General features: G+C 42.1%; 1 protein-coding gene across 3 annotated transcripts in view; it reads left to right on the top strand.

The window, feature by feature from the left end:
* LOC136045217 (gamma-aminobutyric acid receptor subunit rho-1) overlaps nt 1-22831 on the top strand; it is a 28548-nt gene extending 5717 nt beyond the window's left edge. Inside the window, exons 2-10 of one of the 3 annotated variants that reach the window (XM_065731019.1) lie at nt 5426-5479; nt 9669-9775; nt 11124-11191; nt 12443-12666; nt 14509-14591; nt 15781-15921; nt 16362-16514; nt 21685-21881; nt 22544-22831. In XM_065731019.1, the coding sequence (XP_065587091.1) occupies nt 5426-5479; nt 9669-9775; nt 11124-11191; nt 12443-12666; nt 14509-14591; nt 15781-15921; nt 16362-16514; nt 21685-21881; nt 22544-22831 (1315 nt within the window). Of the gene's footprint in view, nt 1-5425; nt 5480-9665; nt 9776-11123; nt 11192-12442; nt 12667-14508; nt 14592-15780; nt 15922-16361; nt 16515-21684; nt 21882-22543 lie in introns of all 3 variants that reach the window. The other 2 variants (XM_065731017.1, XM_065731020.1) reach the window with 2 other exon arrangements.
* Nucleotides 22832-23060: the final 229 nt, after the last annotated feature.

Raw genomic sequence — 23060 nt, 5'->3', positions numbered from 1 at the left:
CTAAAGACATATTTGCAACTGAGCATAAGACAAAACAAAACAAAAACACCAAACCAACCCAGAGATACTGCAAGGCAGTTTCATCCTTCCTGGCTACATATAAATTGCTTGATATTCTGATTCAAAGGTTGGAGTCACACCTGAAACGATCCTTCTGGTCCTTTTTCTATAAATGCACAGCCACCTTTCAAGCTCACTTGCATTTTTAGCACCTTCAGCTTTCAGTGAGAGTGAACTTCACAGTGACATGCTGTGTTTCTGTACTTCCTTTCTAATTTCCTCTTGATAGGTGTTCTCTAAAGCTTTGAGCAACAAATTCCTGTTCACCTTCACCATGTTGCCCTGATGTTATAAAGTTCATTTGTCTGTTGTATCCCTCCTCATTTGGAGAGCCTTGCTCAGGCTGCCAGGAAACATTCTCATGAATCTATTCAATTTATTGAATTTTATTCAGTTTGTTGAATAACACGGATCTGACCATAGATTCCCAGGAGACTGTAATGACAACCTTTCTTCATAGTAAAAACTCTCCATTATTCCTTTTGTTGTTTTTTTTATCTTTTGTAGTCATTCACATGTCATTCAAATGCCAGTCTCTGGTAAAAGAGCTCCAAGTGGAATCTGAGAAGTTATGTATTTCTCCATTGAACAGATTACCTACAAATACAACAAAAATCAGCAGTAATAGACAGCAGGTAAACACAGTACAAACTGAAGAATAGTGAGGGTCAATTTACTTTTCTTGAAGAATGTTACGCCCTATAAATATACTGGAGTTCTCAACAAGTTGATTAACTTGCAGATGAAGGTGAGCAAGACACTGTACACCTGAGTTTCCATAAGCCCACTGACAAGTCCCTCCGATGCTGACTCTACTTGGAGATCTTTTTCCAAAGAAAGATTGAAGTTGTCAGCTTTTCTTCTATGATATCAAGGATAATTTTAAAACTGATTCAGCATATTCTTACTTACCTTTCTTTTGGGTGAAGGCCCATAGTCTTCTTACTGTCCTGTCCGCGAGATCTGTCTCTGATCCTGTGCAAATATAAATATTTCTTAACACTGACCCAACAGTGGAATTATTACAATCCTGTATTTGTTTTATAGTGGAAATGAATACCTTAACTGTTGATGTTTTATTGCCCTGACAAAGACAGAATCTTATCATTGTTGTAAATAAGGAATTAAGACAAATGTAGTAGTAATCACAGAATCACAGAATGGCCCGGGTTGGAAGGGACCTTGAGGATCATGAATCTCCAAGCCCCCTGCCACAGGCAGGGGCACTAACCTCCCCATTTAACACTAGACCAGGCTGCCAAGGACCCCAATCTGGCCTTGAACTTTTTCAGGGATGGGGCATTCACAACCTATCCAGGCAGCCCGTTCCAGCACCTCACCACTCTCATTGTGAAGAACTTCCTCCTGACATCCAACCTAAATCTTCCCTCCCTCAGCTTAAAACCATTTCCCCTTGTCTTGCTGTTATCTATCCTTTCAAAGAGCTGACTCTTCTCCTGTTTACAGGCTCCCTTTAGGCACTGAAAGGCTGCAATTAGGTCACCCCACAGCTGCCTTTTCTCCAAGCTGAACAAGCTCAGCTTCCTCAGCCTGTCTTCGTAGGAGAGGTGTTCCAGTCCCCTGATCATCTTCATGGCTCTCCTCTGGACCCTCTCCAACAGCTCTGTCTTTCTTGTACTGGTGGCTCCACATTTGTGCAATTATTTTTCTGTATTTCACTGCTCTTTATACTCTCTTTTACTGACATTCATCTTATAAATACCAGACCATTCCTGCAATCTGCTGGGACTGCTTTGAATTCTGATCTTAAATCCCAAAGTGTCTGTATTCCTTTCTAGCATGCTATTGCATACAAGATGTACAGTTCTGTCATCAGCATTATTATTGAAAATATTGACTAGTACTTCCCTGGATGAAAGATATGAGATGTCATTTAAAATGTCTCTTCAGCTTGACAGTGGCAGTTGCCCTAACCATTGTCTTCCAATTTATTCTCTAGTTTAGTAATGAAATTTTAAAAACCTTACTCAAATCCACTTTTCCTCTTGCTTACACTAGGCATCCAGATACACTGTCAGAAGGACACTATTCCAGTTTGACGTCAATTATTGTAAAGATTCACATTCAGTGATCTTTATAATCTCATTATCTCCAAAGGGACGTACAAAAAGATCATGATTTTGTCCCAGTTTCTTTCCAAATGTCAAAAATTCAAAATTCTTCTTTCCCTGCTGATATTCAGGTTTGCTGTTTGCCTTCCCTCTCAGTGGAATTTTTGTGGAGTCCTTGGTTGTACCTGCTAATGACTTGGAGACTGTACTAGCTGGTACTCATGGTACTCCTAGCGATGTGCTGTCAGCCTCAGTTGATTTAAACACCTCTAGCTTATCTATGTGTCCTTCAACATGTCATTCCCTGATCCACACTGTGCTGCCAGATGCTCACAAGTCAGTGTTTCTTCAAAAAAAACAACCACTGGGTGCAGTTTTTTCCACATTGGGGAAATGTTATTTTTGCCAATTCAGACACAATGCCAAGACCTCAGCCGACATGATGTTTTTTCTGAATAACCAGTAAGTGTCTTGATTATTTTTTACTTTTATTTGTGACCAGTGAAAGAACAAAGGAAGCACAGAACTTAATGGGTGTTTATGTGTCTTCTGCTTTAGGATATTTTGAATTCTACAATTTATGTATATTCCATTAATACTGGATTAAAATGTCATTCTCATTGAATTTTCTATATCACTCAAAAACAAAATGGCTCTGAATCCCTCTGTTTCTCAGACTTCATGATGTGAATACAAAAAACAGCCCTCCCCATTTCTTTTCAAAGATGCAACCACCCACAATAGCAAGTGGCAGTATTTCTTTATCTTTAAACATACTAACCAGGACACATGACCCAACATAAATACAAGCAAAGGAGAACACAGTTTAAAAACAAGAATTTTGTCCTGCATAAGTAATTTTAAACCAAAATACTAGGATGTGTAGTGACTTCTCTCAAACTTGTGGTTGCCTCCAAAAGCTCTTGTTTAAATGATGAGGAATATTGTGGGTAGTATGGTGCACAGTGTGATCCTGTCACTCCTCTGGCACACATGCTTTGAAGTCTGGCATTCGGAAGTGCTTGCTGTGTCCATCAGATGTTATGTTTGGACTGCATCTTCTGAAAACAGACATGGCCATCCCTAACTCTGCAATTCTCTTTGCTTTGTTGGAGGTAATCTAAGTGCTATATTAAAACTCCGGTTTTTGTTTTGTTTTTTTTTTTCTTCTTAAGTAGTAACCGAGTTTTGCCTTGTGTATATGAAAAAATATTCAACCCTTTTGCTGAATATTTCCTTCTCTAGAAGTCCTAAGGTTTACTTGTTCAGTAAGGGTACCTGATGATAATAATGATGACTTTGGAGAGGCTTCATCACAGGTGCCACCAAGGGCCTGAAAGGTGCTCTTGCAGAGCAAAAAACCCAAAAACAAACACTATGGAGAACAGTGAATGAAAACAGTTTGATCCAGTGATGAGTATTTTTTTTTTTCATAAAAAAATATCTGTGAGCTTCAAGAGAGCCATGAAATTCCTTTTGGCACTATAACTGTTAGGAGTTAAATATTGGCACTGAAACAAATAAATGAATAAATAAATAAACAAAAGTTGTTCATTATTCTGGTAGAACAAGGGGGAAGAAGTTTAGACAAAAAGAGAGTAGGTTTAGGTTAGATGTTAGGAATAAATTTTTTGCTCAGAGAGTGGTGAAGTGCTGACGCAGGCTGCCCAGAGCTATGGCAAGGAAAATGGAATGAGGTTATTGTTAAGAAGTGAAGGAACTGAACCAAAGCACAAATGAGCACAGTGTCCACAGCATCTGGAGCATGGTGGGCTTTTTATGCTGGTTTGTAGTACAGAAATAAAGCTTAGTATAGGGTCAGTGGAGAATCACTTGGAAGGGTCACTACATGAATTTGCCAGGTGCAAAGGATAGGGAGGATTTGGCCACTCCTTGAAGGCTTTCTCAGCAGCCAGGACAGGATCAGAGGCAATGTGAAAAACTAGATCGGCTCAACAATGAGGAATGAAGAAAAAGGAGGAAGATGTCTTACTTGACCCCTGTTTGAATACCAGCATTACAACCAATCAGCCAAGAGTTTACTAGGCATATAAGTCATGTAAATAGGTCAGCTCTTTGCCAAAATCTGCTTATGCCCAAAACAAGTGATATTACTTCCTTATGGCCAGCAAACAAGAAGTGTGCAGCAGTAAGACACATCAGTAGCAGTCCAAGGGCATGTCAAGAAGGCAGAAGTCTCTAGAAAGCGCATCTTGCATTCTCAAGTGCAAGTTGCTGCATCGTGTCTGGGTCCAAGCACCAAAAAAGCTGCTTCTTGCAACAGCAGTGGTGCAGTATTGTCCCAACAGAAGAGTCTGTATGTGGATTTATTTCCAGCTCTCTTCTACAAAACACAACAGATTACATCAAGAAACCAATCTCACTTGGCAAATGCTTCATCTCAGGGTGAGTTGAGGTCCTGTGCTCACCATCGTGGGCCATATGGAGATTGTCTACAGTTCTGTAACAGCAGCAATAGGAATTTTCCTACAATGGCATTTGTTTTCAGAGTTCCCAGCCTAGGATAAAACCAGCCCACAAAGCCTGACATTTGGCCTCCATTCACCCCAGGGATGATGGCACTCGGATAGTGACAGAAATGAAGTTTTTCCTCTGCCTGTCTCAAGACTGGGATATGAAATTTATGTTAATGGGCAAAAAGACTCATTAGTAAAGTTGAGTAGAACTAGTGTTTATTTCAGAGATAAGCTAATTTTTAAACGTTTAATTAAAAATGAGCTGAAAGAGTTAAATGTTAAAAATGTTATTTTTACTCAAGCTAGCAATTATACTGCTCAAACATTTTTTGCTCTAATGATAAAATAAAATATTATCCCAGCACTAGAGGGGAACAGGGACTCTCTTGAGAGCCAGCTGCAAAACAATACAAAAACAGAAACATACAATTCTAAAATTTCTTTTTTTTTTTTTTTTTCTCATGGAATACTTCACAGAGGTTTTCTTCTCATGAAAATATTCAATTATCTTAGTGGAATAGAGGCAATGTCTAAAAAGAACTGCTTAAGCTCACTTTTTCCTACTCTTTGGTGCCTTTTTCTCTTTCCAACCATAACGATTCTATGATTCCTCAGACAGCAAAAGGGCTGTGAGGAGAGCAGCCCTTTTTACCAACCTTCAATAAAAAGGTAAATTAAGAGCCATTCCCCAGTGCTACAAAAGGCAATGCTGCAGGATTTCTGTTTTTCCCTCCCAGTATTGTCAAACTGTGTGGTGGGAGCTGTGGATCCTTGTGGTAGACTGTTTCAGCTCTCCCTTTTCTTGTTTCCCTGCAGCCGGCCCCAGCGGCAGAGGCGAGAAGCCCACGGCGAGGCGCACAAGCAGGGCAGGTAGGTGAAGTCCCAGCCACCACCTCAGGCCTCCTATGATGGGGCCAGCAAAGAAGGGGGAGAAAACCTCTCCAAAGCCTTTAACAACAAGCTAGCATAAATGTCTTAAATAGGATTCATGCCATTAACAGGGTTCAGCAGGGTATGAAGGAAGCCAAACTCCCCTTGAAGAACCATGGTTAGATACCGTGGCCATTTTGCACGGCCATTTGGCTTCAAACAGCAGTGCTGCACGATTTGTTGTCAGGTGCTGGACAGTATTTAGGTCAGGTATAATCCTCTCCAATCAGGGTCACTACTGTGGCCACCAGCACCTGCCCAGCATGGCATGGAGCACAGCCATCTGACAATTTGGAGCTGCTCAGCCAGTTGGAGCAGAAGAGCAACATGCCCTTAAAATGCTCCCAGAGCCTCAGACCCCAAGGAACTTGCACTGTTCCCTCACTTCATGCATAAAACATCTTCCAACCTTCCCCCATCTTCGTTTTAAATGGATCTAACAGAATCACAACAAACCAACCGTCCTAGTTGAAAGATATTTTGACTTTCTGTATTTTAGTAAAGAGTATGAAAACAAAACAAAATAGTAGAGTTGGAATAAAAACCTACATTTTATAGCATTAATCTCCCAAGAAGAGAAGTCTTTAAGTTTAATCATGCTTTCTGCACGTTGCTGGTGGAATAAAAGTGCTTTCACCTTTCGATTCTGATTGTATATCTGTCCCTCTTCACCTAGTTGAAAACAGAAAATTTGAAGGGAAAATAGAAATTGAAGGGAAAAAAACCACCAACAGAAATAACAAAATTAAATCCTCATTCTTTCATCTAAAACAAAGTAAAACCTGTTGGTTTAACAACTTTATCTAAAATGAATAAAACCTTTGATATCTTCTCACATTTCTTATGAAAAAAAAATCACAACTCAGTGCTAAAATATTTTTCCACTTCATACTTATATTACATACTTTTCTGGTTTCGTACTTACATTGGAGTTTTCAAGTTTTTTAAATGAACCACTGTAACGAGGACACGGCCAAAAAGCTAAGATAAGCAAAAGTGATTCCTGGTATCACAGACATGGTTCAAAATTGAGACATTGAGTTCAGTAGCAGGAAAAATAAACCCCCTTACAACTATAAAAAATGGGAATAAATATTGAGAATGCAAAAAGTCCCCCAGTATTGCCATTCCTGCAAATATAGAAGGAAACTTAACAGAAGAAATCTCTATGAAGTTTAGAAATGTAGTTCTAAAAAATATCCTCCTTATATTTCAAATGAAACTGTTTTAGGAAGCTGGCAAATGTGACAAAGGCCAGAATGGTTATATGGTGGATTCAAGCATCCATGAAGTATTGGATGTACACTCAGGAGATATGACTAAACCTTAGCAGTAGACAGTAGCATAATGCAAATGAATTACATATCCATAATAAATAGATCAAAAACTGGGGAGCTGGTGCCTCAGATTCTCATTTAATGTGGAAGACTTTTTCTGAGCAAGTTGCTTAAAATAGAAACGTGAAGAAATATCATGTGCTGTTATTCAGTGTTTCGAACAGGATGATAAAACCCGTGAAACAATTGCTAGTGAAGCTTACAAAAAATATAAATCTTAGTGGAGAGGCAAGTAATTGTAGGATTGGCCAATCATTCCCAATAATGTAGGCCATACCCTACCGAGGAAACATGCCAAATGCATGTGAGTAAAGGCATGGTCACCAGGTGCGAGGTCCCAAGGCATGGGGACTGAACTTCAGAATGAGTAATCCCACAAAATATATCACATGTAAGTGCATACAAAAGAAAGGAGCAAGGGAATGTGCTTACCACCTTGTGTGAAGTGGGAGGACCAATGAGCAGTCCCTAAAAACCTAGGAGGGAGAGGGACTTTGCAGTGACCAGATCTCACCCCTAGTAACTAAAAGGACCATCTCCCTGCTACAGACAAGAGAAACATCCTCTCCAGCCCTGCCTTTAGGGAAGCAGAGCCTTCCTGCTCCATTGGTTAGAGACATTAACTCTGCCCCTAATTAGATCCGAACCACTCTGTACCAGTTGTTCATTGCTGACATTGCAGTTTTGTCTGTTCCTTTCACCCTCTGCTGACTCACCTACAGAGCCCTGTACCTTCCCTTCCTGTGGAGCCAGTCTCCGTGACTCTCCATCACACTGCACACCCTTTCCATTGTCCATATCAGGGAGAAAGTCCTGTTCTGAGCATCAGTGACCAAGACTGCTCGCAAATGTCTGAAGCTTTGCTAGCAAGCTGGTAATAACACTCCCCTGTCTCAGCTGGGTATAAACCTTCCCTAATGCATATTTGCAATCCCATGGGTCTTTCCACAGCTCAGCATTACCTCTTGTCTGATACCCAGCTAATGCCTTTTCTCCTGTGTTGATGCCTGACAACTGAGGTTCCTAGGCAAACCTTTCAATATTATACACTTCTGTGTTATTTTCTTGTACCCTATTCCTGTTACTTTACTCCTTTTACTTACTTCTTTCTGGATGCCGACAAGTAGGAAGAACTGTAGTGTAGTAGAAATGCTAAGTCACAACCTGAACCAGTGATAGAGGACCTGGTGGGAAGGCAGGGCCAACCCAGGGGAGCTCAGGTGAAAGCAATACACCTGAGTGACTAGAAGGGGTGGAGCCAGGATCCATCCCAGACCTTGTTTGAGGGTCAGCAATGGAGGTAAGGGTGTCTTGCTAGTGATCCCTGCCTAGCTGAGGCCTTCTAAGGGTAAGCAGATGTTTTCCCTTTGTTTCTGTATCCGTGGCTTATCTTCATTTGCTTGCAGCCTGGGACTCTGCTATCCTGTTATTACTGCTCTGTTTTTCTGTCTTATGGCATTACATATAGGAACAACTCAATATTTGGGAAATGTGCTTTTTGTTAAAGCAGGAAAAAACATAGTATAATCACTGTTAATGGAGAGATAAATTATTTTGGCTTGTAGGCTTCTTATTCAGGTAGTCACTTTCCTTATAGGAGCAGAGTGCTGTGGGAAGGGGTTGAATGGAAGAAATTTAAAGTAGAAGCAAGGCCCACATTTTAAAGTGCCCTTAGGGATAAGTAACATCTTGGAGAATATACCAATACATGTAGGCTACTTGTCACTCCTAGAAATTATTGAGACTGAGCATCTTTCAAAGATATTTTGCAGTTCAGGTTCTGTTAGGAGATTGTTGTGTTGATATCTTGTGGTACAGCTGACTGTGGGCCTCTGAGAAGTACAGCATGGTTAAGCAACCTAATTTAGGAAGAGTTTTATCACAAGAAAATATTCCCTGTCAAGTTTCTTTGTTGTTCGGTGTCTCTTTGATCTATTGTGAACTTGTCTTCTGCCTAGTAAAATAAATGCCTCTTGGAGCATATCATCTTCTTACAGATGAAGAAACAGCAAAACCTTCTCTCCTGTTTTGAGCTTTCCTGCTGCCCTAACAGCTGTTGTATGGCTGCTCAGAGTGCAGCAAGGCTTCGCTAGCATGGTATTGCTGAGAAGATCTGCTGCAGCTCCTGTCCTGGCCAAGGTGCTGGGGAGTCAAATAGTGCTTTTCACCCTCAGAGATGGATTTGGAAGAGGAGCAGAGCATCCTCTGTGCCTCCAACAACTTCTGCAGGGACCACCTCAGAATCTCTAGTCTTTAATGTTCCTTTTTATCTTTGTTAGAAAACTGGAGCAGGAGCTAATTGAGTTTATCCCCAGTTACGGGATGGCCTGCCTCCTGGCCTGGTTCCCAGCCTGTCTCCATTTTGTTCTTGGACAACAGCCAGTAGCTTATTTCGTATATTGTTTCCCTAATTCCTGGCCTCGTGTCCTGTCAGAAATCAATGTCAGAAAATTTGCTCCTTATTTCCTTTTCCTCATTTACCCGTGCATGTAATTTTTTCTTGGACATATATTTGGATGATTCAAACTGTGTCATAAGCACAGATAACTTTACCAAGACAAAAACTCACAAAACAAATGTTTTCTCAGTGTGTCAGAATTATCACAGATGCTTAAGTGCTCCTTAGTGAGCGTGGGGGTCATTTTGCCAAGCACTGCTAACATTCACAGGGCTACGGCTTAATGGGAAGATTAACTTGAGTTGGTTCTGGTTTTCAGACTAGAGTGAAGTGGGTCAGGATCTCTCACAGGCACTGTGCAGGACTCATAGCTGTGTTTCTCTCTTCCTAGTAGTCCAATCCTAAAGCGAAGCCCTGACATCACCAAATCTCCACTGACAAAGTCAGAACAGCTGCTACGAATAGATGACCATGACTTCAGCATGAGACCAGGTTTTGGAGGTACACAATCTACACATTTGTCGCTGTTCCAGTTTTGCACCATCACTTCATTATACTGTACCATTTAGTTGGGTCAACAAGCAGACTGACAAGCAGAGGCTTCTCTTTCTCTCATCTGTTTTTGTTGTAAATTCACAGCATGCCTGGGGGGATAGTTGTGCAGTGAAATGGCCTTCTTCCTTGGAAGAACAGCTTGGTTGAAACCATTGAGATATGATTAAAAGCAGTGTAATATTCCTGATAATCAGTGATGCTTTCTTCTGATAATATCTCCAAATACACTTTGCATGTATTCCTGGATGATGGGGGAATTCTACAGATGCAGCTTACTGTGGCAATTTGTGCACATAGTCAAATCACGTACCATGCTTGCTGACTAGGCTGTTTCACTTTTAACACCAAAGAAGATGTTTTCACTGCTGTGTGCTAATGCTTGCTCACAGTTTTGGTTGCTGTACAGTACAGCCACGAAGCTTTAAGGGAACAGGATGAAGACGAACATGCTTTCTTTCAGCCTGTGGATTAGAGAACGATGAAATTTATCTACCCTTTCTGGCTGACAGATGGTCATTCAAATCCAGGATACCATTATATACTCTCATGAAAGTAGGTTTTATTGCTAAATGCTCAATATACCAAATACCAGCATGTTCAATTAATTTAAAAAGGTTTCAGTTTCATAGCAGCTCACTAACGTGAGCATTATTTATTTTCACAGATCTCCTGCACTGTAATTGCCAGAGGTATGTGAGAGGCTAGTTGAAGTCTGGAGGGCAAAAAATATATATATCCAAATCCCAGTTATGGGATGTGACAGTCAGACCTCAGGAGCCCTCAGTTTCGTGGCACACACCTTGTGTCCTGCGGCGTAGTCCTACCCAACACTCTGTCCTCTCCACAGCCAAGCAGCAAGTGGTGTGAGAGCCAAATGCACAGGGCAGTTCTCAGGTATTAGCCTGAGAGGTGGGCAGAGAAAGTGAGGGAAAATCTGGAGTAAATCTCTCACATCCCCTTAGTTGTACCACTGCTACTCTGTGCACATAGGAGCTCTGCTGGCGTCTGTCTGATGAGCATCAGCCTCCAACACTGAAGGCTTTACTTTTAAGTTTTGAAGAGATGTGGAATGTAACAATAAAAGGAGAAAGTATTAGGTCATTCTCACAGCAATTAAGATTATTATTAGGAGGCTTTTGTTATGAATTCCAGTTGCTTCTACCTTCAATTATTTTACTGTTGTTTCTATTCCAGACTGAACATTTGATTTAATTTGTAAGATGTGGAAACTTTATCCCACCAGGCTTATAGTTCCTCAAGCTTTTTCTTTTCTTTTCTTTTTTTTTTTTTTTAGGTCCTGCAATTCCTGTAGGAGTGGATGTCCAAGTTGAAAGTCTGGACAGCATTTCTGAGGTGGATATGGTAAGTGTCACAGAAGAGCTGAGGCTGGACTGGACTTCTGGAAAGCACCTAGTCCAAACCCCTTCTGAGAGCAGGATGAAATAGAGCAGGCTACTTGGGGCTCTGGCTTTTGGGTTTGAATTCCTCCTCAGATGGAGACTGCAGTCTCCTGGGTATTTTGTTTGAAGTGAATCTGCTGGCAATTACTTCTACTGAGACTTCTACTGACCTCACTGTTTCATCCCTTTAAATGTCTTGAAGCAAATAGAAGTTAATCTGACATTTTCTTTTCTCTAAGAAAGACAAAGTGATCGAACACTGCCAAAACTGCCTCAAAGGATTTGAGTTTTTACATTCTTCTTAAGAAGTGGTAGCACTTAACAGCTCTGAGGAGACCAATTACTGTGTTAGGTTTAGGGTGCTTTGATATTTTGCTGACAAGATTGCACTTTGGCCACACTCTGAAGTGGTCAAGAGAGAGACTGATCCTAGCCAGAATCCATACTGAGAGCTACAGGGGTGAGAGCATACTTGTCATGTGGCAGCAGTACCATGAGATCAGGAATACCCAATGTTTCAATGTCCCCTCACTTCAGAGGAAAGGTCAACCCTTTCAGTGAGTTTACTACACAGTGTGTAGTCACAAGAAGGGGTGAGTTTTCAGAGGACAGAAGTTTCTCCAGGGCCCATTTTTGGCTCAATATCAGTTGACACTCCTACTGTGTGCTGGGCACCAGTGGAAGGCACTGTGAGTCCACTCTGAACCTTCATGTTGGTGTTCAGGTAGTATTTCAGGAGTGTGTGGAACTGGTGCTGGCACTCTGCACAGGCTGATTTCATTCATTACTGAGTCTCTGTCCTTCTTATCCTACCATATAATTGGTAAGGTGGAAACAGCTCCTCTAGCTGTCCAGGACAAGAAAATTGCTGTAGCAGCTGCAGGAGCAGTTGTTCTCAGCTCCAGAAATGCAGCATCATAAGGGACGAGGGGTTAAATTGTTGGTAGTGCTCATTGCCAACAGCTGCCTCGGTGTATCTGCTTTTCAGTCCCTTGAGTGACTCAAGACACCAAAATGCAAAGGTTTGAATTTCAAAGGGAAATTTGCTACTGGATGATTTGTCTGTGATTTCTGAACGCATTAACTCAGTTCTCTGTGTCGTAGAGAATGGATGTGCCCTCGTGAACTTCATAAGGTGCAGTTTGTACTAGAGAGAAGAAATCACTGCTATGCTGATGAGGCATAGATTGTGACACAAACCTTTTTGTTGCAGGACTTCACCATGACGCTTTATCTGAGACACTACTGGAAAGATGAGAGGTTGTCCTTCCCCAGCACAAACAACCAAAGCATGACATTTGATGGCAGGCTGGTGAAGAAGATCTGGGTTCCTGACATGTTCTTTGTCCACTCCAAGCGTTCCTTCATCCATGACACCACCACTGACAATGTCATGCTGCGGGTCCAGCCAGATGGGAAGGTACTTTATAGCCTCAGGTAAAACTGCATTTGGTTGGCATGAACCATTAGTGGTATGAGACAGAATGCGGTATAATTGATTCCTATATCTCATTTTTTGCATGACTTCACACTAAAAAAAAATAAATTAAAAATGTGAATGTATTGGCTAGCTACTGAAGTCAGGAGGAATAGTACTCCTCTTTTATCATAAGAAAAAATGCTTATGTGTCCAGGGTGAGCAACTGGGGGGCACTGGGTAAGTGGAGCAAGTAGTACTGAAGCTTAGTTCTAGGAAGTTTCTGTTCCATCCCTTTCCTTTCCCTTCCCTTTTTTTTTTTTTTTTTGCAGCAGTGATCTCAAGTTTCAAACATAAATCAGGTGTCTCACAAAGGGGTTGAACATTATTGATCACGAGACTGAAGGTTATTAAAACAGGGTTTTTTTCCTTCCTAGCTGCTACTTTCATGTTTGGAGAGGCTAACTGAGGAGCATCTGTCACTCTCCAAAAGAAACTAAAATTAGGGCTGCTTCTTCATGCCTGCAGCTCCATTTGGTTACAAAACAAGTGTTGCTAAATGACCCGTAAAAACCTATGAGAGAGAAAATGGCTATACGATATTCTGATGCAAGAAAGTCAACATCAGCACCATAGCAATGAAATAGCAAAACACATAATAAATAAGCCAAACAGGAGATAGGTAATGCATTCTTTTTTCACTCAGAAGGTGGTGACGCACTGGAACAGGTTGCCCAGAGGGGTTGTGGATGTCCAATCTCTGGAGGCATTCAAGGCAAGGCTGGATGTGGCATCTTGAATAGCAAGATGATAGCACTGCATTATTTTATTCAGTGGTGAACGCAGCCTGGAGTACTTCATGTTTGGAAGAGAAATATGAATACTTAAAAACAAAGATGTCTTTGCCAACTGACAGTCTTTGCTGAATTCCTTTGCCTGTGTATTTTATTTTTTCCCCAGTGTCTGTCTTTTTAAAACTCTTACCAGATGTCTTCTCTCTTCTTGGAAAACACTGTAGACCTCACTGGCACCTACACAGGAAGTCTGAGCTAAGCAGGTTCACTCTAAGATAAAATCCAGATAGGAAAGCAACATGAATCCAGAAATCCACAAGGTGCACTAACATAAGAGGTTGCATCTTAATTTTATCATTAGGTGACAGTTGTCTGTCAGGCTTTAATCCTGTTGTAATTCATTAATTCTTTCCATATTGCGATTTACGTTTTTATTTTCATTTATTTCCGTAGAGCTCAGGCCAGTTGAGTAAAGACTTAGGGATGCTTCCAGTGCAAACACAAATCTATGCTATTATAAATGATGTAATCAGAGTATTGCAAGACCGGGGTTTTTGATGTATGAGGCAGAGCATTTCAGTGGTCTTAACTGTGCACCAGCTCCAGTCCTAACAGGAGGCGGTGCCTGAGCCCTCTGCTGGCTGACACCCATGGACAGCCATCTGACTTTCACTGAGCAGACGGAAGTCACGGTGCAGGGAGAAAACTGCCTGCATCCTGCATGGCACTGGGCTTTGACAAACCCGAATTACTCTGTTGTGCAAAGTAGGTGCTGAAAGCACAGACCTCTGCAGAGATCTGACAGCAGAGGGGAAAAAGCGTCCTCCCTGTTCTTTCCCATTTTCTTCTCCAGTGGTTGTGTCCTCTGGTAGCAATTCGTTACGACCGAACTCTAGCCACCTTTCCTAATGCTGATTTTCTAGGAAGAAGAAATAGCTTTAAGTTCATTGGAATGGCTTTAACTAAAGGCTTTCAGTGACCAATTGTTCAAAAACATCTTGCAGCTTTACTATTTTTCAGTCACACATGAAGCCAAGCTTTTAATGAGGTGATTTTTATTGTTCCTAGAGTGACAGTAACAGCGATGTGCAACATGGATTTTAGTCGCTTTCCCCTGGACACACAGACGTGTTCCCTGGAGATTGAAAGCTGTAAGTAAGTGGAAGCATAGGGAAGCTGAGTGCTGTGCCCAGTGGGCACCCAAATGGTGTTTAATTATATCAGCCAGCAACTGCTACATTCATGAGAGCTGCAAGTATAGTCAGCACTGAGAAAAATTCCCTGCCTGTAATTTTTAACTTGAATTAGATGGTGTTTGCAGCAAGGCAGTGTTTCCAAATGCTAGCTGTGAGTGCTGTTTTGCCACAGTCTCCAAAATACAGCTGGGCTGCCCTGCTGCCATCCCATCCCCAGAGAATGCTGGCTTTCTTGCCTGCAGATAGCAGGTGTGCAGCAGCACCCACTTCCCCAGGTACTTTCCTGCACGGCAGCTCTTAAACACAGAAACAAATGGCTCTGTGCCTTTCTCATGCACATCTGCTCATCTGTGGTGTAGGAACCACAACGGAGCTGTCAAACCAATCACCTTCCCTTGGTGTTCCTTACACCCGTGAGTAATAAACCCAGCTTGCACCCACAGGCAGCTCCTTTGTTCCAGGTATGATTTACGTGAAATTGTCCTGCATTTTGTACCACTACATTTTAAACTTATAGCTTTTTAAGAGTTGTTTCTTCTCCTTCTTAAATCTGATGTACAGAATTACAATCTTAATTGTCTTTCAATAAAGTTATTTGTTTGTTTTTTTTTCCTCTCTGTCTGGAAAGACCTATTATTAAAGCCCATCTGAAAGGATCAACATTACTATATTTTCATATTCATTAAAAAAACAAAACCTGTAATGTTCATATGTGCGTTACAGACAGAAGGTTTACTCAAGAGTTTGCCCTCTTGCATGTCTTGCACGTACTGTTGATAAAAGCCTGTTCCTCCTGTTACCCTCTTTCTTCTAAGTCTCCTTCACTTCTGAGCCTAGGATAACTAAAAGGGACAATTTTTCAAGTTCTCATATGGCAGGTAACCTGAGATGATGGTTATATGTGTGAAATGATGGTAAGAGAAACAAAAAGTTTTACAAAAAGTCATCAGGACTGAGCACTGTGACAGTGAGCTTGTCTGCTCTCTGCTGCATCCATGCTCACTAGCATTGCAGATCTCAGTCAAATGCTGGCATTGTCCCTTTCAGCTGGGAGCTCACATGTAACCTTGAAGGTATGCGTGTACAACTTGGGCTGTGGTAGCTGGCTCGCTGCACTGAACTGAGGCTTGCTCTGCTTCCCTAGATGCATACACCGAAGATGACCTCATGCTCTACTGGAAGAATGGAAATGATTCCCTAAAAACAGATGAGAGGATATCGCTGTCTCAGTTTCTGATCCAGGAGTTCCACACTACCACAAAACTTGCCTTTTACAGCAGCACAGGTGGGTACTAGAACCACGGCAGAGGCCAGGGGAAAGGGCTGTGGATTTGCTGAGGTTTGTTCATTGAAAGGTCCCCTAGGGTACATCTAGACTTGCTCCTCTTCCATACCATGGCTCCTACAAGGTGCCAAGTATCCCCCACACTTTCTTTAGACTAGATAATCTGGAAAGACAACAACTCTACAAGAGCATACTGAACTTTAATGTGAATTTCAGTCCCTAACGTACAAGTTGTAGTATCTTCTCTGGAAGATGTGATCTTGAGAGGTGTTTTGACAGTGATGGCTCAGTAAGGAGTCTTTTCTGTAAACTGCAGTGATCTGTGCCTTCTCATTCTTTTTCCTAAAAGCGAATATGGTGCTATTCCACTGATATAACACCTATCTGAAAGAAGTTTGGTGGTGGCGTGACTTCCCTTTTTTCTTCTCCCTATTCTGCAGGATGGTACAATCGTCTCTACATCAACTTCACCTTGCGTCGACACATCTTCTTCTTCTTGCTCCAAACCTACTTCCCTGCCACTCTCATGGTTATGCTGTCCTGGGTGTCCTTCTGGATTGACCGTCGAGCAGTTCCTGCCAGAGTTCCTTTAGGTAAAAAGTAATCTTGTAGTCGATACACTTAAGGGGTAGTTGTATGCAATTACGGCTTTGACCATCAAGACAAAATCACCTGTGCCATGCACTGTTTCTGTGTTGTCCCTACATAATCTTGAGGCACAGAAATGATCTATGCCACACATTCCCCCTGTGATGAGGACTAGACCTCTCTCCATTTGCCCTGCAGTGCCAAATAAATTGTCTTCCCTGCTCTGATAAGCGGTAGTTGCACATGGGATCAAGTGTCATGCTATGCTTCTATTGCTGTTGAACAGATACCCGGGACACAGAGAGATGAAGTACCAGTATCCTTCAGAGACTTCAAGGGAGTAAGAAGATGAAAAACACAGCTAGCAGCTGTGACAACATTTCAGTTTATTGAGTTTTTCTAGAAGAGAGTGTGGAGGTAAAACAGTAAGCCAAGCTTACTTGTTTTCAACTTGTTAAATAAGATTAAAGACTCATGTGAGGGATACAGCATCCCTTCTTAAACATGTTTTGACAGATGAAGCTGTATACCAGAGAAACCACCATGGGAGTGCAGTTATGTTGTTGACATAAATATTCTGAAGAAGATTATTTGCCTTTAGCAAAGTGTCGTTTGTATATTTTGCAGACTTGAAGCCCAAGTTTGATTCCATTTGTTCCAGGGAGCATATCTCAGAGTTTTATTTATTAAAATTATGTTTAGCATTTCTGTTTCCCCTCCACTGAAAGATATGGCAATGGGCCACATGTCTGTTTAGAATCACCATCCATAGCTATGAGGTACTGTTCAGAGGGAACTAAAACATTTGTGTTGTGGCTTTTTGAGATGAAGGCACTGAGTTCGGGAGAACTTTTCTGAATACTCCTGTGAATTCAGTCCTTCATGTTTACATGATGCATAAGCACAGAGACATAGAATAGTAGAATCATGTAATCATAGAATTGTAGAATCATAGAATGGATTGGGTTGGAAGGGATCTTAAATATTATTTATATCCACCCCTTCACCTTTCTGGGCTGGGCTGCCACCCACCAGATCAGTCTGCCCCATCCAACCTGGCCTTGAACACTTAGGGATGGCGAATCCACAGCTTTTCTGGGCAACTTGTTCTTGTGCCTCATTTCCCCAGAGGGAAATTCTTATGCTCTGAGAATTTCATTCTAATATCCAATCTAAATCTACCATCTTTTAGTCACTACTGGACCATGTAAAAAGTCCCTTTGTTTCCTGTAGGGCCCCCTTTAGGTACTGGAAGGCCACTTCAAGGTCTCCCTGGAGCTCTTTCTCCAGGCTGAACAGTCCAACTCTCTAAGCCTCTCTTCATGACAGAGGAGCTCTGGTCCCCTGATCATCATCATTGTGGTCCTCCTCTGGACCCACTCAAACAGTTCCATTCCTTCTAATGTTGAGGGGCTTCAAACCTGAGCACAGTATTCCAGATCAAGTTTCATGAGAGAAGAATAGAGAGCCACCTCCCTTGGTCTGCTTACTGCAGGTCTTTTGATGCAGCCCAGTATGTGGCTGGCTTTCTGGGTCGCAAACACACTGTCATGAATAGATCTTTGTATAGATTAGATTTAGCAGCAATTCAGGATTTTTTAATAATTTTATCTGAATCACAAGTTAGATTCTATGATCCTTAACATCATTTTATCTGGACTTTATCATCAGCCAGTTTAAAACCATCACTCAACTGAATTTGCTACAATCGAAAGAGTAACTTAATTAAAGACTCAAGAATAGCAAGGGTCACGTGACTGCAGGGTAGTGGGGGATTTCTAAACTCAGCTGTGTGCCCAAACACTTCCCCATTGGTGAACTACTCATCCTCCTCCCTCGGTGGTGTTCACTTGTGAACAAGCTTTGATCTTGGAAAGATCTGTCCTAAGAAGTATCACAGAGGGACATTCGGGATCACAGTCCAGTACTATCTTGGAGAGCTCAAGGGGCAATTTGCTAAGGACCTCTGTTTATAGGTCCACAAGGTGATTGTCTTTAGGCAATCTTAGACTTGATTCCCATATTCCTGTTATACTCATGAGCATGGGTTCATGGCCGCTCCCAAGTTGTCTGATCACTGGTTTAGAAAGTGTAGCATTACTAATGTCTCAAACAACAACATAAACATCATGCTTTTGTCATCTTGAGAAAATAAAGAGAAAATAAAAACTTGTTCTGGGTGGGAGATTCTGAGATGGTTACCTAGCCTGTTAAAAAGTAAAAAAAAAAAAATCTATTGTGCACTAACTGTACATTTTGCTTCACATAGCTGGCTTCAGTGGTGGTGTTTATTTTCTTGGCTTATTTGACTGACTATCCAAATGAAAGGCAAAGGGACTGTTGTCTATACAGAGTATTGCTGTTCTCTCTCTTGAAAAGCAGTTGAATTAGTTGCACTGTTGCTGCTCTCCTCGCCCTTTGAGGGGCTGCTCCTCCAGTTAGAGTGTAATATTATGTTGGTGCAATTTCACATCTTGTGGGGGTAAAACTGTTCAGAGTTCAGCATGAACAGCACAAACCGTTGTGATAAAAAGAGATAGTTTGCTATTTTTCCAAGTTAATTGGTCTTAAAAATTCCACCCTGCGTCTCTACAGGAATAGATTATTGCAGTATTTCAGTAATTCTGAATTAGAAAGTGCAGGAGTTGTGAGAAACATACATACTGTAACCTCCCTGTTCTTACCAGGGTTGGAGATTGATGTTTGAACTGGAGGATCAGTTGCCAAAGTTGTCCATTTAAGACATTGAAATCAGAAACATTTTTCATGGCAGTTTAAAATTGCAAGCAAGTAGCCAACATGTGTTTCTTGTCTGGGAGCCATAAATTGGCTGTGGCAGTTTGGCAAACAACACTCACTCCATTCAAAACACTAAATTTAACTCTTTGCCATCCAGATCTCATGCTCAGCTTCATGGCATATGGTTATGTTGACATTAACATTTGTTCTGTTGTATTTATTAAGAAGATGTCACTAATTTTTCCTAAGGAGCAGTTGAAATTAATGTATATATCTATGCATACACTCATACACACATATATATATAGATGCATATAGAAATAGACTATTATTACTTACTGATAAGCTTTTGCTCAAACAGGCAGACCCTGTCGTTTCTGCGCACCACTGGTTCCTACTTCTGTCCTTGCAATACTTCCTTAAGGAGTTTGTTTCTTTCTGAGCCTGGCACCAGAGGAGCTAAAATGTGATCCTTTCCTTCACTGCTACCTTGCTTCTGGAATGCCTCAATTAGGCTCAAAATAATGCTAGTAGGTAGAGGGTGCATCATTGCTCTGGGTATGTCTAGGGTTAATGCTGTGTTCCATAACTCATTTAACTGTTCTAGAAGTTTAGTTTGCAGGGCTTCAGATTTATTTCCCTTTAACTTAGTTTCTGTTCCATGTTTTATGGGTCTCTTTATAGACTTTTCCCCAGGGCTTCAGGGCTGACGTTATCCTCACCCGCTTCACGGCTGTAGTTAACAATACTGTATACTAATTTTGCTCATGCAGGGAATTGTCTGAGAGAGTTCAGAGCATTGATGCCTTGGTTTTTATTCTATTCTCTGTCATTTCTGGTTTTATTCTGATTTGCAATTAGATAGGATTTAATAATTCCTGGGGCTCCTCTAATCAGTGGTTTAAACACTGTGAAATTTACTGTAGCAAACAATATCCTTACAGTACTCAGCAGAGTGGAGTAAATAATCTCCAGAGTGCAATGCAAGTGCAGGACAACTGGGGATTCAGGTGCAGCCTGCATGAGTTCATAAAAGGCAGGTCCTGCTTGACCAACCTGATCTCCTATACCTGAGTGACCCACCTCCACCTGAGGGATGAGGGACAGGCTGTGGATGTAACCTACCTAGACTCTAGCAAAGCCTTTGACTTTGTCTCCCACAGCATTCTCCTTCAGAAGCTGGCAGCCTGTGGCTTGGACAGCTACACTATTTGCTGGAAAAAGAACTGGCTAGATGACCAGAGAGTGGTGGTGAACTTAATTAATTCTAGCTGGTTATTGGTCAATAGTGGCATTCTCCAGGGGCTGGTATTGGGGCCTGTCCTGTTTAATATCTTTATCCCTGGATGAGGAGATTGAGTGCACCCTCAGTAAGTTTGCAGGTGACACCAAACTGGAAGGAGGCATCAATCTGCCTGAGAGTAGAAGGGCCCTTCAGAGGGATCTGGACAGGCTGTTTTAATGGACTAAGGCCAATTTGAATGAGCTTTAACAAGACCAAGTGCTGGGTCTTGTATTTTCATCACAGCAACTCCAAGCATCACCAAAGGCTTTGGGCAGGGTGGCTGGAAGTTTGTGTGAAAGAAAAGAATTTGGGTGCATTGGTTGACAGCAAGATTAATGGGAATCAACAATGTGCCTGGATGGCCAAGAAGGCCAACAGCATCTTGGCGCATAACAAAAATAGTGCAGCCAGCGGGAGCAGGTTGGTGATTGTCCCTCTGTTACATGGCACTGCTGAGGCAGCATCTTGAGCACTGCATTCAGTTTTGGGCTCCTCACTACAAGAAAGACATCGAGGTATAGAACAATCTGTGTTCCCTGTCCTTTCTTTGTCAGTCAGAAGTACATCTTTTTGCCCCGCTGAAATATCTCATTTCAACTTTCAAGAGGATCATTAACGTGCCATAATTATTAGCCCCTGTCATAGGAGGCTCATGCCCTTCCTAGTGGGTTCATTGCACTCACTCACAGAGTAATTCATGGCAGCATTGCCCTGTGGGCCACATTAGTCCCTGAGAGGAAGACATGCTCCAAGAGTGGGAGCTGACTGGTTACTTCCCATGAAACAGCACATCCTGGGGCAGATGGAGCACACCAGGCTTGGGGAACCTGGTGGAAGCAGCAGCTGAAGGAGCTGAACTAGAAGCTGTGACTTTCGTGCTTTCCATGGGACTGTCCTGTACCTGACAATGGGACACAGGTAGTCCAGGCTTAAAGCTCTGCTGCCTGCCATAGGATGGAGGCAGTGGTGTGGAGAATCAGAATTAGAGGTGTTCTCACAGAAAAGAAAAGAAACCCAAGTAAGAAAGACCGTCCCCAGGCAGCGAAACCCACCACACCAACGTGAAAAGGTCAGGTCAGATGTCAGGAAATGGTGATGAAGAGTTTAGGTTGAAGAAACCTTACAGGATCCCTCTGCTGTTGTGTTCCCAGGGATCACCACCGTGCTGACCATGTCTACCATCATCACTGGGGTGAACGCCTCCATGCCCCGCGTTTCCTACATCAAAGCAGTGGACATTTACCTGTGGGTCAGCTTTGTGTTCGTCTTCCTGTCAGTGCTGGAGTACGCAGCAGTGAATTACCTGACCACAGTGCAAGAGCGGAAGGAGAGGAAACTCCGGGATAAGGTGAGTTTCGCCACCTCAGATGCAGTTTTATGCCCTTGAGAAAAGTGTGGCAAACGTCTGGAGATGTTCAGAAGTTTGCACCTACAGTGTGTTGCCCTCGTCTGCTCTGGGAAAATATGGTGTTTGCAAAAAGATACCAGCAGTGAGACATTCCTGGTTATAAAGATGTGCTACAGGCACCCAACATAACAGTTAGGTGTACTTTCACTGGGATCTGAGGGCAATATTTCCCTCCACATATAGCCCTAGACTTCTACACAGTGGTCCTATTTCCCCCCTTTTGCCTTTTAACCTTAAATTATAACTACCTGCCCAAAATTTCAGCCTAGGCTCCTCTCTTCAAATGGGGCAAACCTGAATACACTTCTCCTTGGAATTCCCCTCTGCCTTCTCTGACTTTCTCAGCTTCTATGTATAGGTCCCACCTTTATTTTTGCCCTGATACCTGTGCTTAAACCAAAGGAACTTTCCCACAGACAGCTTTGCTCTCTCTGTGATTACACTGTGTCTGGCAGATGTGAAATAACTCTCACTGTTCTTTCTATATCCCAGCCATCTTAGTTCCCCAGGCTCGTCTCCCCACTGCTTTCACAGGGAATAAAGGGCTGTCTGTGCCTACCTGGACATAACTCCCCAATCTCTGCCCTTGCCTGTGTCCACAGCTCCCCTGTACATGCAGCCTTCCTCAGCCCCGGCCCATGATGGTGGACGGCAGCTACAATGATGGTGACGTGAATGAGCTGGGGCACTACGTGTCTGAGAATGGGGACAAGCAGGACAGAATGATGGTGCACCTAGCACTGGGGTCCGAGAGGGGCTCGGGCAGGAGGAAAAACCAGAGATACGTCAGCATGCGGATCGACACCCACGCCATTGACAAGTACTCCAGGATAATATTCCCTGGTGCATACATTCTATTTAATTTGATATACTGGTCCATTTTTTCATAAACATAACTCCTGCAGTCACGGTGTGTTGCAGCAGGAGGCCGGAGTACTGTCTCATAGGCTAACAACATGGAAATAGAGAATTAATTTGAAGATCGACTTCTTTCAGGATTTCAAGTTGTTGTTTTTTTTTTTTTTACTAGATGCAACGACTCATCTGTGGCATAAATAACTGTGCAAGTTTCACATTTCAAATAAACATAGGATATCCAATCTAAAACTTTATACATAC

This window comes from Cyrtonyx montezumae, unplaced genomic scaffold (assembly GCF_038088225.1).
Source record: "Cyrtonyx montezumae isolate F1298 unplaced genomic scaffold, pur_monq_1.0 scaffold_13, whole genome shotgun sequence".
NCBI classification, from domain to species: domain Eukaryota; kingdom Metazoa; phylum Chordata; class Aves; order Galliformes; family Odontophoridae; genus Cyrtonyx; species Cyrtonyx montezumae.
Note: the sequence above shows the minus strand (reverse complement) of the source record. Positions and strands in the feature narration are given on the sequence as shown.